The 15,073-nt window shown below is 39.0% G+C and overlaps 1 protein-coding gene across 10 annotated transcripts in view; it reads left to right on the forward strand.

The window, feature by feature from the left end:
• The window catches only part of CEP170 (centrosomal protein 170), a 124,754-nt gene that overhangs the window by 38,703 nt on the left and 70,978 nt on the right, over positions 1-15,073 (forward strand). For all 10 annotated transcript variants that reach the window (XM_045982477.1, XM_045982476.1, XM_045982482.1 and 7 more), the window contains one exon: positions 9,034-9,123. In XM_045982477.1, coding sequence (XP_045838433.1) covers positions 9,034-9,123 — 90 coding nt within the window. The remainder of the gene's footprint in view (positions 1-9,033; positions 9,124-15,073) is intronic.

Raw genomic sequence — 15,073 nt, forward strand, 5'->3', positions numbered from 1 at the left:
AACAAACTTAAAGCAAAAATTAGTACTATTTTAATGAGCAGAAATAATTTAATTGATTTGTCAATATTAAAGTGCTGTCAAAAGTTAAAATAATATTTTTATTTTAATTTCATAAATGTTTATGATATGGGTATCCTAGGTATAACTTTTTATTTATGCTTTATTTCTTAATTTTTAACTGGATTGTAAAGGAAATAAGGGAACTCCTTGATTAGGCAAGGAAAAAAAGCAGTTTTGACCTGTTCCTCAGTCTCCACCCTTAAAGATACTTCTGCCCTTTATCTGATCAGCGTGTTGTTTTTAGTCCTGTCCTAGACACAGTGGATTCTCCGAGAGAGATCCACGAATAGACTGGCCTGCTGGTCATGTGGAGTCTGAATCAGTGCTACAAATTAGTAGTACTCTCATAGCACTAAAGGACATCTTGTATATCGAAGTAAGAATAAATATTTGCAAATTGTATTTAGTTTTTAAGTGGTTGAATATTAATTTAATCTTTCCTAGTATTATAGTAGAATTAATGGATTTTTAAAACTTACTCTTTTTATATCATTTCTGAAAAATGAACTAAGCTTATATATGGATTATAGTGTTGGAAGAGTGAAGAGTTTTGTGTTTATAAATGCAAAATGTATTTGTTTTGAAAGATTAGTGCTCTAGAATTGATGAAATTGTGTTTTCCTTTTAAAGGCTTTACACAGCATGGGTGGTTCTGCATTGTTAGGTCAGTCAGTCTGATAATTAAAATTGTTTGAAGTGCCAGGAGCTAATATTTGATTGCTTTTTAATGAGTAAATAAAAGAAGATCTTTAAAAATTTGGTTGATCTAAGTCTACATTCGTGGCTTAAAACCCTCCATTTTTAATGTACAGGAAACCAGTTGTTAGGTTTCAAAATCTCTGCCTGTGAATAATTTTAAGTAGTTTCTTATCTGTAAAGATTTCAGCTACAAATAGATTTGCTGATCTGTGGTGATCATATGGCTTAACCCCAAAGCAAAAGGGAAATAAATGATCCATAAGGTTATACAGCCTGTTTGATTACATTTAAAAATTCTTTGTTATGTTATGCCAGAAAATAAATTTTTTGAGTTTTATGGTTTTTGTTATTGCATCTCATTCCAATAAAGGTAGTCTAAAGAATGTGATCCTCAAGAAGAAAATGTGCCTGGATATTAAAGAGTAGATGATTAAATAAAGGATTCTGGAATTAGTTCTTGCACTTATCCTGGAAGCCTCCAGCAAAGTGTGTAGACTTGCTATGCCTGTTTGTCTTGCCGTACAAAGATGACTGTGCTGTGTTTCATAAGGGCATACTATGCAAAATAAATCTTAGCCATGGATGAAAGCTATAAAGTGTAATTATTAGATGGAAATTACATTTTGTCCGGAGTAACTCACATTAATATTACTATTAAAAGTACCTTGCATTTAAATAGTACTTTCTATTTCTCAGTGTTCACTTGCATCATTTCAGTTGTTCCTCTCAGCAGTCTCCTGAGAGGTCATCCCTGTTTTAAAGACGATAAAATTAAGATTCAGAAAGACTTAGTCACAGGGCCAGTATCACATACCCATTAAGTCATGGAGGCTGGTATCAGAGTCTTGGTAATACTGGCTCAAAATCACATGATCTTTCTCTTCCACCACTAAGCTGCTACTGCACGTATGTGACCTAAAACTGGTTTGCTAACTTACTTCTCCTGCTAGTAAACGTGTTCAAACTTTTGTTGCAATATATGGGATACTACCAAATACACACGGAGGTGCATTTTGAAAAGTTTGCTAATAATTGCACTAAATAATTGAATTTTGCCGTGTTTTAAGAAATACCATCTACTAACTGAAACATATTTTTTTCCCTCTTGGTGCATAATACAAACAGTAACAATTATATTTTACTTCAAATTTTAATATTTTAACTTTCACAGTGGTGTAAGAACAGTCCCCAGGAGGATAATGGAATATGTTATAAATATCATAGGTAACTTATTTTCAGCAAAGATAAGTCACTGTGTATTAATTACCCTGATTGTAGAAATGCAGTTGAGCTTTTAAAGAGTCAACCACAGGGTCTTTTAAAAAGATTTTAAAACAGTGATGACACACAGTGGCATTTTTTTTTTTTAGCCTATGTGTCCATGTATGTCTGTGTTTTCGTAGGAAAAAGAAGTAATTTAAGAGGTAATAATAATGTTAAAAACAGCCATTTCATACCGAAAGCATATGTGACACGTGGCAGGTAGTCATTTGTACCATATCATGTGTTAGTTTTAGTTAAAAGTAGCTTTTCACTGTGCCTGGCCTAGAGTTGTTTTCTATGTTTTGACTTATTTGATATCAGGCTTTTCGTTGTTTGTTTTTTTGTAGAAACTTAAACATAGCAGTTTTTAAAAACTAAACATAGCTTCATTTTAATACTCTTACCTTCCAGAATTTTCTGGTTTTATAATTATCTGAGATTCAAAATTTTTTGGTTTTGTTTTGGTTCTGTTGTTTTAAGCCACTCAGTTTGTAGGTTTCTTAAAATCTGGTCTGAACTTTGTAAGTGGAGTACTTCTGTTAGGCTAAAGAGCATGTATTTCCTTTCCAACAAACCTATGCTAAGCATCTACAGTGCACTTGGCCCCGTGGCTGGCTACCAAGGGATCAGAGTGTGTACAAGTAGGTTCTCCCTGTCCTTGACAGCTTATTGCTAGTAACAGGAGATACGCATGTAAACCAGTCCAGACACTACGGCATGGACCCTGATGTGTCTGATGTGGGGTACACAGCAGACAGATTGATCAGTCCTACCTGCAAGGAAATGTGGAGATGAAAAATCTGGGAAGACTTCATGGAGGAGATGGCTTGAGCTGAATAATCTTGAAAGATGAGTAAATGGTTTCTGGAAGGTTTTGAGTGTGATTGAGTGCATGGTATTAAAGATAGCATGGCATTCAGTGTTCCTTGTGATTTATAAATAAAATAGTCCCTTATGATTTATATATAGGAGATGAAGGCAAACTTTTTGCAAGATTAAGACTGGGATTTTAGAAGAGACCCTATCTTGGAAGGCCTTGTGTGCTACATGAAAGGCTATATATTTTGTCTTAGCCAGTAAGTACACTGAGGAGTTTTTACACAGGGGAATATTACCTTTTTATTTTATTTTTTAAGATTTTATTTATTTATTTGACAGACAGAGATCACAAGTAGGCAGAGAGGCAGGTAGAGAGAGAGGGAGAAGCAGGCTCCCTGCTGAGCAGAGAGCCCCATGCGGGGCTCGATCCCAGGGCACTGAGACCATGACCTGAGCCAAAGGCAGAGGCCCCAACCCACTGAGCCACCCAGGTGCCCCAGAATATTGCCTTTTTTAAGTGTTTCCCATGCCTTATGTCATTTTATCCTCACAAACAAACCTCTGAGATATGGTCTGTCTTTCTTATAGACGATTAAGCAAATATTGGTCTTTTTACCAAGGCCACACAGTTGCCATATGTCTCGACCAGTTCTTTTGGACTCTAGCGCCTGCCCTTTAAACTCTTAATCTATATTGCTGCTCAGAAATTGGAGGTCGGAATCGGTATAAGCAGTTAGGGGGTGATAATAGTCTAGAAAGTGAGGTCGAGTTCTAAAGAAGAAAGAAACCTTTGAAATGGAAAGAAGACTATGAGAGGGACTGAAGAGTTAGGGTGCGCTTTCTAGTTACATAATGGGGGTGGGAGAGAAAGAGCCTCAGACCTAGCCTTTTGGGCATAGGAGTGAATGAAAGAGGGTTTCCGGAGGTATACTTTTGGGGGGAGTAAGGTAGTGAGTTTGAGGTTCTGAAGGGACATCCGGATTGAGATATTTAGTAGAAACCAGGAAGTAAATGTGTGAAGCTGAGCAGGGTACTCTGAGCCGAAGGTGGAGGTTTGGGAGTCGTGAGCATGAAGGATCGGGGAAGCCAGGGGGAGCTGGGTTAAAGAGAGGGACATAAATTCAGGAGGATAGGGATGTTTGCTTGGGAGAAAAGGACGGGGGTCAGAGTATGAGATGACCTGTTGCAGTCAGGGCACTGAGGTCACATAAGAGTAAATTATTATGAATAAGTGAGAGAACTGGAGGAACAGGAGAATGTAGTCCCAGAGAAAAATACCACAGCTGAGATTCCAGGCGAGGAGTCCATTTCACGTAAGATCTAGCAGTGGGAGCGGTTTGCTGAGATAGAGTATGGAGTTTGGTTGTGGACGTTGGGAAGGCTAGATTTTTATATGGGTTGTCTACATAGATTTTTAAAGATTGTATTTATTTATTTGAAAGAGAGAGGGTATGTGAGCGGAGGGAGGGGCAGAGGGAGACAGTCGTCAAGCAGACTCCCTGCTGAGCACAGACCAGTACCCCCCCAATGCAGGGCTTGATCATGGACCCTGAGATCATGTCCTGAGCCAAAATCAAGAACCAGAACTTCAGCCAACTGAGCCACCCAGGTGCCCCTCAACATAAATGTTTAAAATGAATCATGGTGAAGTAAATTTGAATGAGAAGGAAGACTATAAACCGTTACTCCAAAACTACGGTCAAAAAGTTAGAATGAGGGCCGCCTCGCTGGTTCAGTTGGTGGGGCATGTGACTTTGATTTTGGGGCATGAGTTCAAGGCCCACATTGGAGGTAGAGTTCACTCAAAAAAAGGGGAAAAAAAGTTAAAGTGACCATAGATGATTGCGGCAATCTAGGAAGGGTGTGTGTGTGTGTGTGTGTGTGTGTACAGAAATATATAGTGTGTATATATATGTTTATTTATACTTGTATAAATACTTGTATACTTGTATCCACCTATAGGTAGATAACCAGAACTTCAAAAAAGTGAAGGGCTTTTCCTTGAAGGGGGATAGTAATGGCCCAAAAGCCGTGATAGTAAACCGCATGAATTCATTTTGTATCTCTGAACTCAGCAGAATGTCGGATTTAGGAGGATGGCATCCACTTTAAAGGAATGCAGTAGAAATAGTGCTCTCGGGGAAAGCCAGATTTCAGTTAAAGGAAGGAAGTAGGAGGTAACCATCTGTGAGAGCTTGAGAATGAAGAGGAGTTTCGGGTAAGGTGGATTCTCTAGAGTGCGGTGCAGGGCCTCGGGAAGAGTCTTTCTAGAAAGTAAAAATCACAAGGAAGGGTGTTCTTTCCACTCTTCTGGGTGTTTTCTGTAAGGAGCCAGTGACTATAGAGTCCTGCATTTTTTTAAATTGATATATCATTGACTTACAACATTATATTAGTTTCAAGTGGACCACAGTGGTTGACTATTTGTGTATTTGAAAAGTGATCACCAGAATAAGTGCAGTTAATATCTGTTCCCATACAGAGACGCAGAATTTTTTTTTTCCTTGTGATGAGGAAGGACTTCAGGAGTCTTGCATTCTTACTGGAGGCTTAAAGTGGCAAGAATAAGAGAACTGGTAAAATACGACAATCTTCATAGTTTACACCCGATCAGCTAAGGTTTTCCCATTGGAACCAGAAACTTGATGAATTTAGCGGCCTTTGTCAGGATTTAAATTATATGTTTGAGAAATACTAGATTTGCATTGAAATGTCCAAATGGGTTGTAAAAATTAAGTTGTAATACACCTTCTCCTGGCAGTGTAATCTAGAGAAAATGTGAATCTGCTATCTGGAAATGGAAATGGATTAATCAATACTTATATGGTTAGATGTAAGTAGTGAATCTTCCTTTCTCAGTTTTTCTTGACTACTCACTGGACGTATTATGCTCTATCATCTTGGTTTTCTGCTGAGTTTCTCTTATGGGTGCTGAAACATACCACCACCTTGAAAACAGCAGATAACGAAATGCAGAAATTTTTATTTGCTTTCTTTCATTGGCTGTTAAAGAGTTACACAAACTGTGTAACTTGTTCTGTGAGTTTTAAACTGGTGATCGCTCTTGCCCTGAGTTCATAAGCCTGGTCTTCTCAGGACATTATTACCCTCTTTATTTCAAAACAAACAGGGGCGCCTGGTGGCTTAGTCAGTTAACCCTGAGATCAGCCCCACGTCAGGCTCCGTGCTTAGCCCAGAATCTGATTGAAGATTCTCTCTGTCCCCAGCCCTGCTCAACACATGTGCATGTGCTCTCTCTCTCAAATAAATAAACCGTAAACAAACAAGATACAAATAAATAAACCGTAAACAAACAAGATACTTTCTCTGACCCCACATAGCATCCTCACTCCTCCACTCCCAGCACCTAGACTTGGAATGGCGTCTCAACTCAGTGGACTCTGTCGTCTTCTGGTGTCTTAGGTTTGCTCTGTGTTCCACGGAAGGTGTTCTTGTACTTAGCTACCCCCATACACAATTTGAGGGCAAGGTGTATATCAGGTTCAGGATTTTCCGGGTTCTGGCAAGTTGTTCACTTAGTTAAGTGGCCTCTCCTGACCGTTTCCTCCTTAAACCCTCCTTTTCTCATCTCTGGTGTGTGCTGACCATTCCCTCGAAAGCTGCGGTTCCCTGGCTCCAGAAGTAGCCACTTGGCCTGTTTTCCAAAGCTAACAGTAACTCCCTTTCCTGGGTGATTTTTTCTTTTCTCAGCTTTCACTTGGATTTTTCCCCTTGAATTTCAGTTCGCCATTCTAAGGACTTGAGCTCCTTCTCTGTTTCTTTTTTCACAGATTATTTATGACGATTCGTTCAAGGTCATTAAGCGCCTACGTGGACCTGCAGTCTCACTTGCCTTACAGCAGGCAGAGATTTTTATTCCACAGACTAATTAAATACACGGGAAGGAGGAATTGTTTTCCTAATGGTCCTACATGTGCTGCTTTTGTCACCGGAATAACTGAATTTTGTACTTCATTAAACAGAGCAATAACTTAAAACATGACAGTAGAAACCGGCATAAAGTTTAAGTAACTTTCAGATTGAATGCAGATGTTTTGTGAATGCAGATGTTTCGTAGTGGTTACCCGCGCAGTCGGTTTCTCAGGTGAGCTGCAGAGAAGTGGCAGTGGTCCTACAACACAGACAGGTGCTCTTCAGTCTGTCCTAGGGAACTTGAAGTTTCAGAGAAAACCAACCCAAAAGCAACTTCGAAAACTTTTAAAACGTTGTGTTGCAAAGATCGTATGTATGATGAATGTGTAGGTGTTTCTGGAAGATCGTTTGAAGCCACATGCTGTTTGTTCCTGATGTTAGACAGACGACCCCAACTTTTCAATATGCAGTTGAAGCTGACGGAGGAAGGAGCTTCTCATTTCAGTGATATTTATTTGGAAAGGATCGTTTCAACTAGGATTTACATCGGTATTGTTGTTTTACTAGTTGCTGACCTCGTTCTGTTGATGGGGCTAGGAGTCAGGCTGTGTTCACTGTTGTCTGTAGCTGAAAGTATCAGAGGTTAACATTCCTCTAGTGTCCTTGTTTTCGTCTCTCCAGTGGTTTCTGAGTTTCCTTAGAGATCCTTTATTAAATAATCTGAGTTTAGCAGTGTTTCCCATTGTAATCTCCCCTATGAGTGTAATGGTAAGATTGGGAAGGAGAGGAAGCATACTATAATGCTTAGACTAGTCTTCAGGCTTTTTGTGGGGTCATGACCTTCACAGGTACATCTCAGCTCTTTTTTGTCCCCTTAGATAGAGGCAGGAAGGCTAGAGGACGCTGAAGTTCAGTCTTTCCATTCTTGCATGTCAATTAGGCTCTGGTAAATCCCACATTGGTGGGATGGTAAAAGAGTCTTCCTTGAGGACAGGCCCTTGGAGACCACAGAATGTTCTGGGGCTATTTCAGAACAGTTACTTTGACCCTCACACTAAGGGAATGCAAGACTTTCTCCAGTCTTCACCCTGACATTCTTGTGGGGCTTCTGGGGGTGAAACTCAGAAAACTCCTCAGAGAGTGGTGTCCCCCAAGGCTGTGCCCCTAGGAGCTTTTGTCTTCGAGTTAGTTGGCATTCATGTCTCACAGTTACTCACATGAACGCTGGAGTTTCCCCTGCCTTGCTGGCTGCAGCCCTGGTCTCCGTTTTCAGGAAGCCGTGATTCTCCGTGTTCACCGCTCTCCCCACTTTTCAGGATGCTAATTGACCTTATGACCTCAGTGCTCTGAGAAAGCTAAGATTAGTTTTGATTTTCCATTGGCGTGTCTTTTTTCTTGTTGTAAGGATGGGACTGATGACCTGCGTGCCCTTTTCGTGCTGGACTGGACACTGGAAGTCACCTCTCTCCCATCTGGGATACTTTCTTTGCTTTTCATTTACGCAGGTTCCCGTAGTAACCCTCAGTGTTATGTAGTTCTCAGACTTTCTTCTTGTCACGATGTGGATATTTTCTTTCAATGAAAGTTTCCACAGGCTTGTATACAGTTCCTCTCTCAGGTGCTTCTGTCTCCAGACAACTCCCCAGGCTCCAGAGTGCGCAGGCGTGTACGCGTGCTGCGTACTTGAAGAGAGAGTGAAAGCCGATTTTCAATAATCATTTGGCTATTCTAATTCCTTTTTTTCTACTTTCTATCTCTGTCCCTCTTAGAACTTTCCCTTGAATTCTAGTTTTAGGACCCATGTTTTAAGTGAGGATAATTTGTTCAAGAACATATCACATTGTGTTCCTATTCTCTAAGTCTTTGGATTCCTTATATAATTTATACTGTAATCTTCAATATCGAAAGAAGAAAATCCTGTAGGATAGTTTTTTTTTTAACAGTAAGATATATAAAACATCATGAAATTGTAATTCTCATGACTTCCATGTAACAGTTTTGAATTATAAGAAAAAAAATTGTCATTTGATGCATTCAGCAAAATCACCTGATTTAAATTCTTTAAAAGTCGAATGTGTGAATTTAGTAGAAAAGAATCTTCAAATTTTGGCTGCTTTCTTCTTGGGGAGTGATGCCAAATTTGTGTTGCATAGTAACACAGTTTAAATCTTATTTAATCCAGTTTCATTTTGGTATTTCTCCATATTTATCTACTGTCCTATTAATATAAGGTATCTAACCAAAAATCATTGTGTTTGTTATTTGTCCTAGTATTTTTTTTTTTTTTTGTATTTCCTAACTCAGAAAAATTCCTTTCAGTCTCGTAGTGTGGATAAGCAACATGCTGTAATCAATTATGACGCCTCTGCAGATGAACATTTGGTGAAAGATTTGGGCAGCCTGAATGGGGTAAGTTACGATTTTCTTTTTGTCTTACTTGAATATTTTTTTAATATTGTAAAAAGACAAATCAGATTACATTTCCTGTTTGTGTTCTCTTCCTTTAGTTTGTATTTTACTCTTTAAGGTTTACTAGGTACATAGCACTTCGGGGACCATATGGAAGAATATGGAACTAGCCCCCCTTCTCAAGCAACTGAATTGGCAGTAAATACAGGAATTCAGAAGGTTGTTGGTTGTTATTATTCATAATGGCTGGAAAAAGATTTCTTTAAGGAGATGAGATGAAAGTTGACCTCACCAGATGGCTTGAATTTATATGTGGGAAAATCGTGGAAAGCCATGGCAGTTAGGGAAAAAAGAACTCTTGGGAGACAGAGAAGTATAGGGTAACTTAGGAAAAAAGGTGAAAACATGGTTTGATGCCAGATGGTGGAGAACTTTCTATACTAGAGTAAAAAAGACATGAAACACGTCCATTTACCTTAAAAATATGGCATGTGATATAAACACCAGTATTTATTATTGCTTTTTTGTATTCCTACTTCGAAGATATTTTTGGGTTACTACAGTGAGTTTTTTCATAATACTTCATTTGATTTTTCCACACTGTCAGAATATAAGGAGCCACAGAATAAGAGAATGCTAAAGTATTGAATAATTTCTTATTTTTTCTCAATTTTCTTATGGTTCTGCTAACATAACCAAATGCAACATTTTTCCATAGCTGTGCTGTTGAAATTGTTAAAGTTAATTTAACAGAAATTCAATGTATCCCAACTGCTTCAAACTGCTATGGCTTTTCAAAATATACATTAAACATTATATGGAAAAACATATGCAGAAATTTGGCAATTACCATGAAACATTTTTTTCTCATTCTGAATTGGCCTGCTACTGAAAGACTGATATTTAGTCTTTGACATACCTTGTTTTTCTGCTAGTTTTTTCTCAAGCCTTTGTTTGTTTCTCATGGCACACAGGATTAAGTCTCAGTGCTTCAGGTTTGAACTGAAATGGCTCACATTTGGTATCACTCACTTTGCGAGTTCCTGCTTTGCTCGCCGTACCTCCAGGGGGACAGTAGTTCCTCTCCCGTCTCCTTCTCCAAATAATTTGTTCGATTTTCTTCAGCCTCATAATTCTTCCGTCTACCTTGTCATTTACACAAGTTGTACTTAAACCCAAATTCCACTTCTCCCTGAAGGGAAGGAACAAAGGAGAATCATTTAGGAGTATTAACTTGCTGATGTTATTAACCTGGTGGGCAGATTAAAGCAGAGAGGGAGGCAGCCAGGGTAGAAACCATTTTTTACAGTTGTGGGTAGAAAACCTTTGTTTGCCTTTCATTTTAACATGAGACAGGTAAGTATGCTGTTTTGATTCCCAGGTCCTGTTAGAAGAATTACTTTCTTGCTTCTCCACACCTGTAAACTTTTGTTTTAATCTCGTTTTGGGGTGCTTTATCAGCCTTGTATTATATCTGCTTTCACTTACCTGTCACTGTGCTGGATCATGAGCTTCAGAATGGTTCCTGAGCCTTTGCTCAAAGCTCTGCACAGGGGTGCCTGAGTGGCTCAGTGGGTTAAAGCCTCTGCTTTCGGCTCAGGCATGACCCCAGGGTTCTGGGATCGAGCCCCACATCGGACTCTCTGCTCAGCAGGGAGCCTGCTTCCTCCTCTCTCTCTGCCTGCCTCTCTGCCTACTTGTGATCTCTGTCTGTCAAATAAATAAATAAAATCTTTAAAAAAAAAAAAAAAGCTCTGCACAGTGCATGAATACGGTAAATCTTTTTTGAATGCAGTTTAACTTTATTTCCTATATGGAGGAATTTATAGAGAAAAATTTTAATCTACTTGCATATGTGGACTATTTTAACTAAAATGTTACATTCTGGTTTTAAGCGTAGAAATTTTCGTCTCCACCACAGTGTGGTCGTAGGTGTCTTTACATTATTATCTTTGAAAATAATAAGTAAGGATTCCATCATGGTGTTTTATTCTTTTAAAAGGCTATGATCAAATATAAAAATTATTTGGTGTTGGTTATAAAAAAATCAGGTGAAATACTAACTTACAAGTTTCCCTGGGTTGACCTTTCTCAATTTGATTATACTCAATAGTTCTGTGAAAGATAATAACTTCTAGAGAGCAACATTTGCGTTTTGAACTCGAAATCAAGACCTGGATTTGAATTTCAGTTTGTAATTTACCATTGGTAAATCTGGGGAAAATCACATACTCTCTCTGCAATTTAGCTTCCTTGTACATCTTCCTTTTAGTTCCCAGAGTTGTGGGAGGATGTAATGAGTCTGTGAGTATGAAGACTCCATGAAAAATTCAGTTACCTTGCTTTAGCTCTGAAATAATGAAATGGTAGTTCCTGCTCTGTAGTGTCGTTACAGAGATGACATGTGACAGTACAGGTAAGTGTGTGTCCGGTGCGGAGCTGGAGAGCATCGCACGAATGACAGCTAGCTGTGCTCTTACCCACGTGACAGCCTAAGACATACGCCAGAGCAGAATTGTGAACTCCCACCTGTCATGCGCCTTATCCATGAGCAACTATTACTCACAGCCTGTTTACTCTTAAAGTTCATATAATTCTAGAAATTTGAGCATCAGGTTAAAAGTAGTAATTTCAGAAGTGTGGTGGTTATGAGCCCAGCTTGAATTCTTACCAGTGATGTAACCATAGACAGGTTACCTAATTTTTCTGTTCCTCAGTATTCTTAAATGGTCACAGCAAAATGGCACTCCGCTCAGGTGTTTGTGAAGCTGCGGTGGTTTCCTAATTGTAAATGATTAGACAGCACAGAGTCAGCCTTCAGTAAGTGGTAGTCACGGCCGGCAACGGTGTTATGGTAAGAAGAGCAGTTAAAACAAATTTAGCACCCTGTGGCCTACGTACTTTTCAGTGAAGCCACTGCTATATATTTTTAAAAGCATTTACCAGCTAAACCCAACTTATAAATAACTCGAGCTCTGACCACTTTCACTCCTCCCTTTTGTCCTACCCTAAAATATACTCCCAAGGGACCTAGATCTACACTTGATGTTGCTGCTACTGGGAATGAGATTGCTCTGCCTGAGGAAGCTGGGACGCATTTTGTAGATGACGTTATCATGGCCCATTTCCCTGCAGGCCCTTTGAAGCCTCTCTCTCTGTGAAAACCCTCGTTTGCCGTCAGTTTTTCCTGCCTCCTTCCACGAGAGCACTTGCCCCTCTGAGAGCCACGATGGCCTGTGCCGTCCCACTCCCTCCCAGTCTACATGTGGCTTCTGTTGCTAGGCTGGCCCTTAGCTCGCTGTGTCCCTGCTTCTGCCGCCGCATCCCCTTTTCACGCTGGGGTTTCCGTCAGCATCAGACCAGAGTGGCCTAGAGGAAAAGCTATAGGGAAAAAGAGGTGACTTTTGTCACTGGCAATGTGATTGAAGGGGTTGTGCCCCTGGCCACTCACTCTGTTCGGATCTCCCAGAGCATTAAGATAATACACAGTGGTTAAATGGTTTATACAGTCAACTATGCAGTTTAGTTGTATGTGAATTTAAAAAGAGATGTTTATCTCGTTTGCTTTGCTTCTGTAAGTTAGTGGTTTGGAAGAGGGAGTTTGAAGAGCTGGCCTGGCTTGGGCACCCAGGCTTCCTTGAGATGGAGAGAACATGGGATTTGTAGTTGGGGGAGACCTGAATTTGAATTTGAGCAATTCTGCTTCTGAACTCTGAGATCTTGTTTGTTAACTTCGTTCTCCGTGCCTTGTTGTCCTTACTTGTTCCACCTGCAAGGCAGAGGTGTGATCCAATTCGTTGACATAAGAAACAAAACCTGTTTTCCCCATGTTCAACGTATATAAAATGTCTATTTATTTATTTATTTCCTTTTGCTCTTTGAAATTTTCTCTCTTTGTTCTACAGTCTTAGACTGTCAGGAGACTTTTTCCCTTCAGAGGTTTCCACTTGCATTTTTGTATGCTGAAACTTTGGGTCTGGCTTCTATTTCCTAAGCCTTTTTAGACCTCAGGGAATATTTCTGCCATAAATGCCAGCATGTTAAAATTCCGTTCCTTGATTTTTGTCAGTACCTACCTAATATATATGTCAGACACATGGTACGTGCTTCATTAAGATATTTGAGCAGTCTTAAGTTTTACGTGGATCTGATTGGCCATCTTAGGCCTTTTGAGTAGGAACGGTATTTTAGGTTAAGACATTTTTAGGTGAAAATGGTTAAGAGCTCTGGCGGCATTCCTCTGACACAGTGAACCTAATTGCTTGTCTTCTGCATACCAAACTTCAGTGAATTAATGTTTTCTTTTATTCTTCTCTACTTTTCTGTCATTTTCCTCAGCTCTTCTATTTTGTCATTATACTTAGAACATTTTGGGAAACTCAAGGTGTAACTTTTCAAATACTCTAAAATGTTCATTTGGGAAATGAACGTGAAATTAATTTACAAATGCCTGAAGCCTTTGAATTTTCTTTGTATTAACATTTCAGCCTTTTTGTGACGGATGTTGGAAGCTTGTGTTTTAGGATTACTCATAAATCATAGTAAGGGATTTTCCCACGTTTTAGCAGAACTCCACTGTCTCCATGTATCTGTGCTTGGAATTAGGATCATAACTTCTAACTTTTCTACAGATTTGCAACTGATACTCCATGACATATTACAAAGTGTCGGTTATGCATAGGAATTTGAGTATATGACCACAATAACATAATTTCCTTATATATTTTATGATACGTTACTCAGTATCCTTCAAACCTTCCTCACCATGGAGGGAGCTTTCCCGAATAGGGTGTCCTGGCCATCTCAAATACAATCAAATAGAAGATTAAAAGAATGGAACTCAAAAAGAAAAAATAATTTTTCAAGTTTTCAGCTCATTAGAGGAAAACTTGGATATTTATATAATATCTTCATTCTGGGCAATTAGTATAACAGTGTTCTGTGTTTTGTGAATCTAGCAAATTCCAAGGCATTAACTTCTAGTGTGCCAGGAAAAATAATCACCATCTGTGTCTAGTTGAATCTGTAAGTCTTTCTACCAGTAATTTGTAGAAGGATAAAAGGATAATGAAAAACAATTGTAATTTTCATAAAAAATTAATCCTGACAAACTCAGATTTTTATTTCTTATTTTCCTGGTTTTCAAAGGTGCATAATATACAAAACAGGTATTGTTCATCAGTTGTCCAGGGATACCTGGGGTATATATCCGTTTTATAAGTGTTGGTTTCAGATTTCAATACATTTCTAGCTGTTCCAGCTGATCAGTATTTCTAGTTCTTCTTGCACTGTGTTATCAGAGTGCATTATTTTTAAGGCTTTGACTGCTTAAATTTTTATTTAGATGACAGCTGTCTTCCGTAATATGTTTGCTATCTTGCAAAACATGTCTTAGTTTTAGATTTACTAACAGAAGAATAGTAATTTTATTTCTTTCTACATCATCTTCCCTTCTAGTTAGCTTTGTAGAGATACCTGCCTTGGGCATTCGTCCACTTACAAACTAAATCAAGTAAGTGTTGGAAAACGAACATCAAAAAATGAAAGAAAAATACCCTCTTTCCTTTTTGTCCTTGAAAACAGCCTTCTCTCACCACTTCTTGCATTAGAGAGAATTCATCCAGGATTATGTTTATCTGAAGACTCGTGGTCTGATCATTTTGCTACGTTGTTACCAGTTTTATTGCTGTCATGTAGTCTAGAGCTCTGCTCTCTCTTTGTGTTCAACTTACAGTTGTGAAATATCTTCCTGTCTGTTTTCTTCTCTTTGCCTTTATGGATGTTGAGCAAGAAATTCTGAATCCTCAGTGGTGCTCTCTATTAGCTTGTAAAAGAGAAGGACAAAGATAGCGTGTCCAGAGGTGTCACATCTTGCTGGAGAGACGGTGCCGTGTTGCGGGCAGCACGGTAAGGACAGTGAAGGTGGCAGCAGCAGTGACAGTGCACGGCG

The sequence above is a fragment of the Meles meles genome, chromosome 17 (genome assembly GCF_922984935.1).
Source record: "Meles meles chromosome 17, mMelMel3.1 paternal haplotype, whole genome shotgun sequence".
In the NCBI taxonomy this organism is placed as follows: Eukaryota; Metazoa; Chordata; class Mammalia; order Carnivora; family Mustelidae; genus Meles; species Meles meles.